This window comes from Trematomus bernacchii, unplaced genomic scaffold (genome assembly GCF_902827165.1).
Source record: "Trematomus bernacchii unplaced genomic scaffold, fTreBer1.1, whole genome shotgun sequence".
NCBI lineage: Eukaryota > Metazoa > Chordata > Actinopteri > Perciformes > Nototheniidae > Trematomus > Trematomus bernacchii.
Window position 1 is genome coordinate 4,392,495 of NW_022987593.1, and position 12,180 is coordinate 4,404,674.

The 12,180-nt window shown below is 39.2% G+C and overlaps 3 protein-coding genes across 3 annotated transcripts; 1 reads left to right on the forward strand and 2 right to left on the reverse strand.

Annotated features, from left to right (window-relative positions):
- Positions 1-2,877: 2,877 nt before the first annotated feature.
- Positions 2,878-4,422, reverse strand: LOC117481573 (extracellular superoxide dismutase [Cu-Zn]-like). Its single transcript, XM_034129301.1, has 2 exons — positions 4,114-4,422; positions 2,878-3,649 (listed from the first exon to the last, which is right to left on the reverse strand). The coding sequence occupies exons 1-2, from the start codon at positions 4,125-4,127 to the stop codon at positions 3,016-3,018; spliced, it is 648 nt and encodes a 215-aa protein (XP_033985192.1). The 5' UTR covers positions 4,128-4,422; the 3' UTR covers positions 2,878-3,015.
- A 3,689-nt stretch (positions 4,423-8,111) lies between these two features.
- LOC117481932 lies at positions 8,112-8,982 on the forward strand. The gene is made up of 2 exons (XM_034129868.1): positions 8,112-8,229; positions 8,325-8,982. The coding sequence occupies exons 1-2, from the start codon at positions 8,112-8,114 to the stop codon at positions 8,849-8,851; spliced, it is 645 nt and encodes a 214-aa protein (XP_033985759.1). The 3' UTR covers positions 8,852-8,982.
- Positions 8,983-9,706: 724 nt separating this feature from the next.
- Positions 9,707-11,743, reverse strand: LOC117481572 (extracellular superoxide dismutase [Cu-Zn]-like). Its single transcript, XM_034129300.1, has 2 exons — positions 11,454-11,743; positions 9,707-10,996 (listed from the first exon to the last, which is right to left on the reverse strand). Exons 1-2 carry the CDS (start codon positions 11,465-11,467, stop codon positions 10,363-10,365), a joined length of 648 nt encoding a protein of 215 aa, XP_033985191.1. The 5' UTR covers positions 11,468-11,743; the 3' UTR covers positions 9,707-10,362.
- Positions 11,744-12,180: the final 437 nt, after the last annotated feature.

The following is a 12,180-nucleotide window of genomic DNA, read 5'->3' on the forward strand; positions in this document are numbered from 1 at the left end:
AAGGTGACACAATAATAATTGACATGCCTTATTCTTCCTTCTGTCCTTTTGCTTCTTGCTTCCTGAAGGCCTGACTTATAATGTGTCTCTGGGAATATATGGAAGTACGTTTCTCTCACTTTCTCTTAATACTTTTTAACATGCAAACTTCATCTTCTTCAATAACTTCTCATACTTTCCCAAATTAAATTTACTCTTTTCTATTCAATACAACAGTGACAAGCATTGTTGGAACTCATACTCGATGTTTTCATAGAAATAGCAAATGAAAATGTAGAATAATAGTTTATTACAAGTAGCAATTCTGAATTCAAAAGTATTAGCATCAAAATATACTTAACGTACCAAAATAATTGTTGATGCATTAAAATGTACCACCCTTAAATGTGGCAGATTTGAAAGGTGTCGATTATTTTTTATTAAATATTACTGCTTAATAACTTATAAATATCACCAAGTAATTGTTATTCAATTCAATACATTATATGGTGTTTTTTTGTTAATATATTGCATTATTAGCAGTAACTTAACTTATGAAATAAATCTAAGTACATTTGTTGACTAGTGGAGTAGATTTTCTCATGTAGTACAAATAATTTAAAATTGGACATAAGTAAATTAAATGGACTTAGTCATTGTCCACCACTGCATACAGCTTTCTGGATGTCTCGTGCTTTTATTAAGGCTTACTTTGAATTATATTTTGTCATAATAGGAGGAAAAGAAACCATCATCCTGAACACTCAGCAGGCGGAGACAACAGAGTCTCCTGGAAAGGAAGGTGAGGGATCAATGTGCCCTAAACTTCTCTCAGTGTACGCCATCTATGGTTCTGTGTTGCAGAGATTACATTTCTTAAATCTTCTATTCATATAGGTGATGAAGTGTCAGAAGAAATAGCCGTGGATCAGCAGAGCTCCACAGAAATCTCCATCCAAGAGAGTGAACCCCCCGCTGTGTCAGGTAATGGAGGGGAGCCTCTCGTGGAGACACCATCGGCTTCCAGCGAGGAAACGTGCCAACCAGCCGAGGAAGAGCCAGCCAGCCCTCAGACACAAACACCAGACAGTGAGGAGTGTCTTGACATCGGCCAATCACAGGTCACAACGGATTTAACCATTCAGCAGTCAAGAGAAGAGGAGTGTGTGAGTGTCTCCTCTCCAACCCAACATCCGTCAGACCTCTGCCACATACAGCAAACTTTAGAGAACTCTGACCCCACAGGAGAAAGTGAGGAAGAGTCAGAGAAATGCACTGAAAATGTTGAAACGGAGTGTATTTTGATACAGGAAAACATCAATAGCACAATGTCACCTGCTGACGAAGAGCAGGAGGACGTCCAGTCAAACCAGGAGACAGAGCTTACAGAGGAGACAGATGTTTGTGTAAGTCAGGAAATGTGAAGTCTTCCACGAGCCGCTCTCGTGGTGCAGAGCATCAGGAGAAATCCTCAGAAACATGAGGATAATTGATACATTTTGAACATTATTAATGCTACTTTATTCATTGTTATGAATAATGAAACACACCTGAGTTATTACGATTGACTGACAGTAGAAAAATGAATATATCCCTGTCAGAGGAACGGGAATGCCACCAGAGAAACAAAACAAATATCTATATGTCCACTGTCAGTAACCAACAATGTTATTTATGCTTTAATTTGATCTGTTTTGAGTCTTATGTATAAATGGTCCAAAGAATGTTGAAACCTGAGCGTAACACCCACATGTGATTGTTGAACAATACGCTGCTAAAACAGCCTCCGCAACTTTTTTGGAGCTCATTTTGGTAGAGATTAGCTTCCTTTCTAAAACAGGAAACCCAAACCTCAGCCAGAAAGTTTGAAGCTTTATGCGTTTGTATCAGAGCGGGAGGAACTATGATTCAAGTTCATTTAAAAAGTAGCAAAAAAGGGCTGTAGAATTTGTGTTTCATAGTTTGACCAGGTGGGATGATTTAGATTTCTCTGCATTGACACAATGTCAGTCTTTGAGATTTACTTAAGACTGAATATGAACCCAACATTGAAGGAGAATGTCATTGTAATAACATGTCTAATGTTATCTCTGGAATAAGACACTGGTTTAGGTTTTCTATAGAACTAACAAAAAAATAAAGGGACACGTGCAATTGCATTTGACATGAACTTACTGTAAAGAGGTGATGTTGCTTAGGATTTCTCCTTTATCTTTCTACCTCCGTCCATGCCTCTGCCTCCACATTTAGGAAACCATGTTAACTATCTCTACGACAAATAAATCAGCCAGATGTTTAGCTTAAGCAGAAACTTTATTTATTTTCTTTAACAATGCAAACATTTCCAAACCACTTCATTTATTATTCTCTTAAATTATAAAATGTGGTATATTTTGCTTTTTTGCTAAACACTTTCACTAAAGTAATTTTTTTGTAATCACAAAAATATCACAGCTATATAAAATGCTGCATGACACTATTTATTAAGGACAGTGGACTTTGAACATAAATTTAGTTAAGAGTTCACTAACTCGTCTGTTACACAAAGAACCCACAACATGCATTACCAGCACTGACGTTTTGTAGCAAAAAGTATTAACTCATCAGATAGAAATACCACAAAACCATGTGTATATTTGTTGAATGTGCACAAAACGGATTTATTTCTGCAAAATAAATGATTCAACTGAATAAAAACATGTTTTAAGTATAGAATCATATAGAAACCTGCACTGCACGGATGTAATGGAGGTTTTTGTAAGCGTGATAATATATTTGAAATGAATGCATTTGTAATGAATACCATGTTAACCTTCTTAGTTCGGGTAGTGTCGCTTTGGTCATAAACTACAATTTAAACCGATGGTGTTTAAAGAAAAGTCAGAAAATCACCAAGGATTAAAGGAAGGAAGCATTTATTTTATTTTTGGAGCAATTGAATTCTCAAGACACTTTCCCACCATTTTTGATAAGCCACACAAGGGATCCAATGGATCCAATCAATGATTTAATCAAGGGAAAATCTCTTTAATTGCCCTACATGCCAGCATCCACAAGCTTACGTTTATTATACACCTCATACTTCATATTCCAGAGGCTGGGGGGAGAAATCCCAATGATGCAGCAGCCAAGCCTCCGGCCTGCGTTTCCACTCAGCAGGCTCCCAGCATCTCCCCCACTCCCCAAGTCGTCCTCCCTCTCATGGATCACCACGGCTCTTCCAATCACAGACAGCCCTGTGAACAGCGTGGCCTCAGACTCTATCATCGTATTGATTTTTCCTTTCAGAGCCACAAAGTTACCGAAGTCTCCAGGGTGGTCTGGGTGATGTACGCTGTGTGGGTTGTAGTGGCCTCCAGTGGAGTCACACCCCTGGCTCAGGTCTCCAAACTGATGGATGTGCACCGCTCTGGGCACTGGGGCGCTCTCTGTGGGGAAGCCACTGAACTGAAGGAGCACCTTGAGTTTCCCCTCAGGATATTCCTGCTTAAACAGCACCTGACCGTACACTTTTGGCAGGCCTTCAGGGAGTGAGGTGCTGGGTCTCATTTTGCAGGCTGAGTACAGAGTACTATTGTTCTGCCTGACCTCTGGTGGAGTGTCAGTGGAGACACATTGCTGACAGCCGGCCAGCAGAACCAACACTGCTGCTCCTAGTATATTCATTGACCTGAAAAATGTTAAAATCGTTAGGAGAGTGCCTCAAATGGATAAACTCATCATGTGTTGCATGACAATAAACATTGATTGCTGTATTTAGATTCCTTAATTTAAGTTAAAGTAGTAGCATTTGTATAACTACTCTGTTCCTGGTAAAAGTCATGCATTATTCAAAAGGCGTTCGGGAAAAAAAACAAGGTGAAAAACTCACATTATGGGGTTAATCAACATGTTAGAAGGATTTTAATATTGCAGAAATGTTTGAGTTCTTTTGAGCTACTTGTAATACAATTGGGCGGTTTCAGTAAGACAGTCACATTATCGTCATATCTTTAGGATATCAAATCTGAAATCAGACAAATAAGCTAAATGAAGCGTACACGATAAATAAATACGATGTCGCAATCTTTTACTCTGCAGATGGAATTAATTAAGAGCAAAACGCAGACTTCAGGCAGCCTAAAATCGACTTACCCGTGTAGACGCATGTTAAACAACAAATCCCATCAAAAACGACAACTTGTTGAAAGGTCTTTACTGATGATACACTCTACCCTGTTGAAGCCTGTCGAGCCCAAAAAATCTTGTATAAACTGTCAGTAGGCGTTGTTTACTGTTTGCTGAGGGTGGAGCACCGGTCTTTTCACGAGTCAGACATATGCAACTTCTTCCAGACGTGCTGCTGAATCTAATTTGCCTTCTTCGAACAAAAACTCGTCCTTCGTGTTTATCGTGGATATGAAGTTCTTTCAGGAAGACTGGGTAGGCCTATATACTATACATTCACTCCGCAGCTGCATATAATCAGCTCATCACGGGCGTCTCTTTAACCTATTACATTTCACCTCATTTTCCAGCAGCCAATTACCGTGCTGCAGCCACACTTTAAAATGGAAGGAATAAATGGCAAAACAGAAAAGATATTTGTCTAAAAATAAAGGTTCTACAATTTGCATTAAATGACCATTCCCAAGGAATCAAGTGAATTTGACATACTCTAAATGGCTGAAATGGCTATTACAGTTTTTCTCGATTGTTAACACACTACAATTATACATAAAGCACAATTATTTTAACTGACACTCAAAGAGCAAAACATCTGCTCAAATCTCCAAAACTCTAAACTAGTGATGGGCAAATGAAGCTTTGAATGAATCATCGAACCACTTGGACAATTGTGTCGGAAATAGGTTCATTTCTCGAAGCTTCAGTTACAGCGACCTCTCCTGGCGAAGTGCAAGACTGCAGTGGGTTTAACGTATCTTTGCCTTGAAAAATATTCCACACACACACACACACACACACACACACACACACACACACACACACACACACACACACACACACACACACACACACACACACACACACACACACACACACACACACACACACACACACACACACACACACACACACACACACACACACACACACACACACACACACACACACACACACACACACACACACACACACACACACACACACACACACACACACACACACACACACACACACACACCTTTTATCAGTTATAGTATTAAAGTTGAAAAGCGGACAATGATTAAAAGTTCATCCATACCAGGATTTGAACCAGTTGCAGTGGAGGACGTCGCCCCTCCAGGTCTACCTCTACCTCTCATTCTTCTTCCTCTCACTCTCACCCCACCTCTTCCTCCTCCTCTCACTCTCAGCTCAGCTCTTCCTCTTCCTCTTCCTCTTGCTCTTGCTCTTGCTTCCATGTTGGCTTCCATTGTTGCTGTAAGAAAGTACTCACCTGTGGTCTTTTTATAGTGCTAACATCCTGATTGATGTGCCAACAATTATGCTATCAGGTGTTTGGTCAGGTGGAATGTGTTTCTTGATTATTGGTCCATGTGTGAGGCATTTTGAATATCAGTGTTTTAAATCAGCTAACACGTGACTTTATGTCAGATTCCTGTGTCTTACGTGGAGAAACGTGTGCAGTGGTTTGCAAAAAGTGCCATGTTGATTTGCACTTCAAAATGTGGAGAAGTTGTGAACAAAAAGACAATTATGATTATTACAAAAAAATTAAACAGTTTAAAGAATAGATAGCCCAGTGGATAGAGCCGGCGGCCCGCATGCGGCGGACAAAGAAGAATACTCTCTAATGAAATGAAATGTTATCAACCATGTTGACGATGAGAGAGGCTGGACAGAGGGTTCAGCCTAATCTAAGCCGATTCACTGTTGCCTCTGTAATCCGGACACTTAGACTTGAAAACAGGTTAGTTACCAGTTTTTAGCTCTGCATAATTCATGATATATCATCTGTTGTGTGAAACGTATTTACTTCATTACTGTAATTGAATTGTTGGCATGTTGCATATAACTGTACAAAAATCCTGCACAATGTACTGTGGTAAACTGACTTTTATGCAACACAGACACTGACCAACCACTATATCTTTGTTGTTTATCTGAAGGACTGAGAAAAAAAGAGGTGCAGGTGGAAAGCTAAGGATTTTCAATGAGGCACAGGAAGCAGCAGTTACAAACTGGGTTTTGGCAAACAATGCCATCAAACTTAGAGAGATCCGAAGCATTACATGTCATTTGTTAGACGCTTTTATCCAAAGCGACTTACATACTCAATACTGTGGACATTCCCCACAGGAGCAATTTGGGGTGAAGTGTCTTGCCCAGGGACACAACAACATGCTGACTGCAGTGGGACTCGAACTTGCTATCCCCTGATTCGAAGTCCAGCACACTATTCACCGAGCCACAGCCTCCCTGAAGCATAGTAACTACTGTATGGGCTGAGATGCATGTTGCACAATGTTATTTTTGAATAAAATATGATTTTTTTCAACAACTCATTTGTATTTCTTCATTTACTGTATTTCTGTATACTCAAGCAATCTTTCTCTGCAGAAACCTCTATGTACAGAGCATAGCTCATAAAAGATGAAAGTGCTTTAGATTATGCTCAGCAGTGTGTAGTTGGGTGGTCAAACAATCTAGTATTATGAATGAAGTGTGTTATATTTGGTGCAAAAGTTTGCATTTGGTAAGTGTTTATATAGTTTTGAGTGCAGTTCTTCACTTAACAGGAGAAATTAGGTGTTTTGCACTTTGGGTGTGTGGTTTTGTGAATTGTGTTTAGTGTTCTGAGAAACTGAGCAATTAAAAAAAAAAAGTGTGTTAGCAATCGAGAAAAACTGTAACATAAAATTATTGTTCTGTATAGCTTTAATTGTTTATCGTGGATATATTAATGTAACAGACCAATTATAAGTCTGTGTAGTGGTAGTGATTGTATCTTCATGTCCTCTTCAGGTGAATTTAGCCCAGCTACTGAGGGACTCCAGAGAAAAGAGCAGTGAACTTTCTGAGGAGGTGAAGGAGCTGAAACAACGCCTGGTGGAAGCTCAAGGTGACAACAAGGTAAACACTGTTCAACATACTGGACATTGCAATCAAATTAAATATGAATAGTTCTCTTTTTCGGTCTTGCATATATTACAAATATTTATAGTTAAGAATACATGTATCTGATTTGAGTCGGCATAAAAGTTCATGCAGAAAAAGAGGTTTATCAGATTAAATAAAGCAGAAAACTGGAAAACTGTGCAAAATACAAAACTATGTATCTCTCTCCCAACAGCTTTTACGAATGACCATCACCAAACAGAGGCTTGGAGACGAGGAGGTCGGCACTCGACACTTTCCTGCTCATGAGCGAGAGGATCTGGTCCGACAGTTAGAAAGAGCCGGAGAGCAGGTGAGAGGGCTGCTTCCTGTTGTTGTTTTTATTTGTTTTAATGCAATAATTTAGATTATGAAGGTGACACAATAATAATTGACATGCCTTATCCTTCCTTCTGTCCTTTTGCTTCTTGCTTCCTGAAGGCCTGACTTATAATGTGTCTCTGGGAATATATGGAAGTACGTTTCTCTCACTTTCTCTTAATACTTTTTAACATGCAAACTTCATCTTCTTCAATAACTTCTCATACTTTCCCAAATTAAATGTACTCTTTTCTATTCAATACAACAGTGACAAGCATTGTTGGAACTCATACTCGATGTTTTCATAGAAATAGCAAATGAAAATGTAGAATAATAGTTTATTACAAGTAGCAATTCTGAATTCAAAAGTATTAGCATCATACTTAACGTACCAAAATAATTGTTGATGCATTAAAATGTACCACCCTTAAATGTGGCAGATTTGAAAGGTGTCGATTATTTTTTATTAAATATTACTGCTTAATAACTTATAAATATCACCAAGTAATTGTTATTCAATTCAATACATTATATGGTGTTTTTTTGTTAATATATTGCATTATTAGCAGTAACTTAACTTATGAAATAAATCTAAGTACATTTGTTGACTAGTGGAGTAGATTTTCTCATGTAGTACAAATAATTTAAAATTGGACATAAGTAAATTAAATGGACTTAGTCATTGTCCACCACTGCATACAGCTTTCTGGATGTCTCGTGCTTTTATTAAGGCTTACTTTGAATTATATTTTGTCATAATAGGAGGAAAAGAAACCATCATCCTGAACACTCAGCAGGCGGAGACAACAGAGTCTCCTGGAAAGGAAGGTGAGGGATCAATGTGCCCTAAACTTCTCTCAGTGTACGCCATCTATGGTTCTGTGTTGCAGAGATTACATTTCTTAAATCTTCTATTCATATAGGTGATGAAGTGTCAGAAGAAATAGCCGTGGATCAGCAGAGCTCCACAGAAATCTCCATCCAAGAGATTGAACCCCCCGCTGTGTCAGGTAATGGAGGGGAGCCTCTCGTGGAGACACCATCGGCTTCCAGCGAGGAAACATGCCAACCAGCCGAGGAAGAGCCAGCCAGCCCTCAGACACAAACACCAGACAGTGAGGAGTGTCTTGACATCGGCCAATCACAGGTCACAACGGATTTAACCATTCAGCAGTCAAGAGAAGAGGAGTGTGTGAGTGTCTCCTCTCCAACCCAACATCCGTCAGACCTCTGCCACATACAGCAAACTTTAGAGAACTCTGACCCCACAGGAGAAAGTGAGGAAGAGTCAGAGAAATGCACTGAAAATGTTGAAACGGAGTGTATTTTGATACAGGAAAACATCAATAGCACAATGTCACCTGCTGACGAAGAGCAGGAGGACGTCCAGTCAAACCAGGAGACAGAGCTTACAGAGGAGACAGATGTTTGTGTAAGTCAGGAAATGTGAAGTCTTCCACGAGCCGCTCTCGTGGTGCAGAGCATCAGGAGAAATCCTCAGAAACATGAGGATAATTGATACATTTGAACATTATTAATGCTACTTTATTCATTGTTATGAATAATGAAACACACCTGAGTTGTTACGATTGACTGACAGTAGAAAAATGAATATATCCCTGTCAGAGGAACGGGAATGCCTCCTGAGAAACAAAACAAATATCTATATGTCCACTGTCAGTAACCAACAATGTTATTTATGCTTTAATTTGATCTGTTTTGAGTCTTATGTATAAATGGTCCAAAGAATGTTGAAACCTGACCGTAACACCCGCATGTGATTGTTGAACAATACGCTGCTATAACAGCCTCCACAACTTTTTTGGAGCTCATTTTGGTAGAGATTAGCTTCCTTTCTAAAACAGGAAACCCAAACCTCAGCCAGAAAGTTTGAAGCTTTATGCGTTTGTATCAGAGCGGGAGGAACTATGATTCAAGTTCATTTAAAAAGTAGCAAAAAAGGGCTGTAGAATTTGTGTTTCATATACCAGGTGGGATGATTTAGATTTCTCTGCATTGACACAATGTCAGTCTTTGAGATTTACTTAAGACTGAATATGAACCCAACATTGAAGGAAAATGTCATTTTAATAACATGTCTAATGTTATCTCTGGAATAAGACACTGGTTTAGGTTTTCTATAGAACTAACAAAAAAATAAAGGGACACGTGCAATTGCATTTGACATGAACTTAAAGGTGTTGCTTAGGATTTCTCCTTTATCTTTCTACCTCCGTCCATGCCTCTGCCTCCACATTTAGGAAACCATGTTAACGATCTCTACAACAAATAAATCAGCCAGATGTTTAGCTTAAGCAGAAACTTTATTTATTTTCTTTAAAAACAATGCAAACATTTCCAAACCACTTTTTATTAAGGACAGTTGACTTTGAACATAAATTTAGTTAAGAGTTCACTCGTCTGTTACACAAAGAACCCACAACATGTAGTATTACCAGCACTGACGTTGTCATGTTTTGTAGCAAAAAGTATTAACTCATCAGATAGAAATACCACAAAACCATACGTGTATATTTGTTGAATGTGCACAACATGGATTTATTTCTGCAAAATAAATGATTCAACTGAATAAAAACATGTTTTAAGTATAGAATTATATAGAAACCTGCACTGCACGGATGTAATGGAGGTTTTTGTAAGCGTGATAATATATTTGAAATGACATTCACATGCAAATGAATGCATTTGTAATGAATACCATGTTAACCTTCTTAGTTCGGGTAGTGTCGCTACTTTGGTCATAAACAAATTTAAACCGATGGTGTTTAAGGAAAAGTCAGAAAATCACCAAGGATTAAAGAACTGAGCATTTATTTTATTTTTGGAGCAGTTGAATTCTCAAGACACTTTCCCACCATTTTTGATAAGCCACACAAGGGATACAATGGATCCAATGGATCCAATCAATGATTTAATCAAGGGAAAATCTCTTTAATTGCCCTACATGCCAGCATCCACAAGCTTACGTTTATTATACACCTCATACTTCATATTCCAGAGGCTGGGGGGAGAAATCCCAATGATGCAGCAGCCAAGCCTCCGGCCTGCGTTTCCACTCAGCAGGCTCCCAGCGTCTCCCCCACTCCCCAAGTCGTCCTCCCTCTCATGGATCACCACGGCTCTTCCAATCACAGACAGCCCTGTGAACAGCGTGGCCTCAGACTCTATCATCGTATTGATTTTTCCTTTCAGAGCCACAAAGTTACCGAAGTCTCCAGGGTGGTCTGGGTGATGTACGCTGTGTGGGTTGTAGTGGCCTCCAGTGGAGTCACACCCCTGGCTCAGGTCTCCAAACTGATGGATGTGCACCGCTCTGGGCACTGGGGCGCTCTCTGTGGGGAAGCCACTGAACTGAAGGAGCACCTTGAGTTTCCCCTCAGGATATTCCTGCTTAAACAGCACCTGACCGTACACTTTTGGCAGGCCTTCAGGGAGTGAGGTGCTGGGTCTCATTTTGCAGGCTGAGTACAGAGTACTATTGTTCTGCCTGACCTCTGGTGGAGTGTCAGTGGAGACACATTGCTGACAGCCGGCCAGCAGAACCAACACTGCTGCTCCTAGTATATTCATTGACCTGAAAAATGTTAAAATCGTTAGGAGAGTGCCTCAAATGGATAAACTCATGTGTTGCATGACAATAAACATTGATTGCTGTATTTAGATTCCTTAATTTAAGTTAAAGTAGTAGCATTTGTATAACTACTCTGTTCCTGGTAAAAGTCATGCATTATTCAAAAGGCGTTCGGGAAAAAAAACAAGGTGAAAAACTCACGTTATGGGGTTAATCAACATGTTAGAAGGATTTTAATATTGCAGAAATGTTTGAGTTCTTTTGAGCTACTTGTAATACAATTGGGCGGTTTCAGTAAGACAGTCACATTATCGTCATATCTTTAGGATATCAAATCTGAAATCAGACAAGCTAAATGAAGCGTACACGATAAATAAATACAATGTCGCAATCTTTTACTCTGCAGATGGAGTTAATTAAAAGCAAAACGCAGACTTCAGGCAGCCTAAAATCGACTTACCCGTGTAGACGCATGTTAAGCAACAAATCCCATCAAAAACGACAACTTGTTGAAAGGTCTTTACTGATGATACACTCTACCCTGTTGAAGCCTGTCGAGCCCAAAAAATCTTGTATTTAGCTGTCAGTGGACGTTGTTTTCTGTTTGCTGAGGGTGGAGCATCGGTCTTTTCATGAGTCAGACATATGCAACTTCTTCCAGACGTGCTGCTGAATCTAATTTGCCTTCTTCGAACAAAAACTCGTCCTTCGTGTTTTATAGTGGATATGAAGTTCAGCGCAAGTTCTTTCAGGAAGACTGGGTAGGTCTATATACTATACATTCACTCGGCAGCTGCATATAATCAGCTCATCACGGGCGGGGGGGGGGGGGGGGGGGGGGGGGGGTGAAGTTAGTTTGAGGTTGGATATTCGATGGACATTCTGCTATTGTTCTAAATCCAGATATTCTTATAAAACAATGGATCACATCACATGGAAGTGGAAGCAATTGAAATGATCTTCTAAAGTTCTATTGTAATTTATTACAAACCTTGGAAAATACCCTTTATGTGTGTGAGGATGTTAAGATAGCACACATTTTTCCTATTTTTTTAGCATTAAAAATCATTGATATTATATATATATATAAATTCAGGGCATATCACCAATCCAAAAATGTGTGCCACACAAAACACATTTAAATTAAAACATTTTAGAATACTAAAGAAAAAAGTTAGCACAAATAA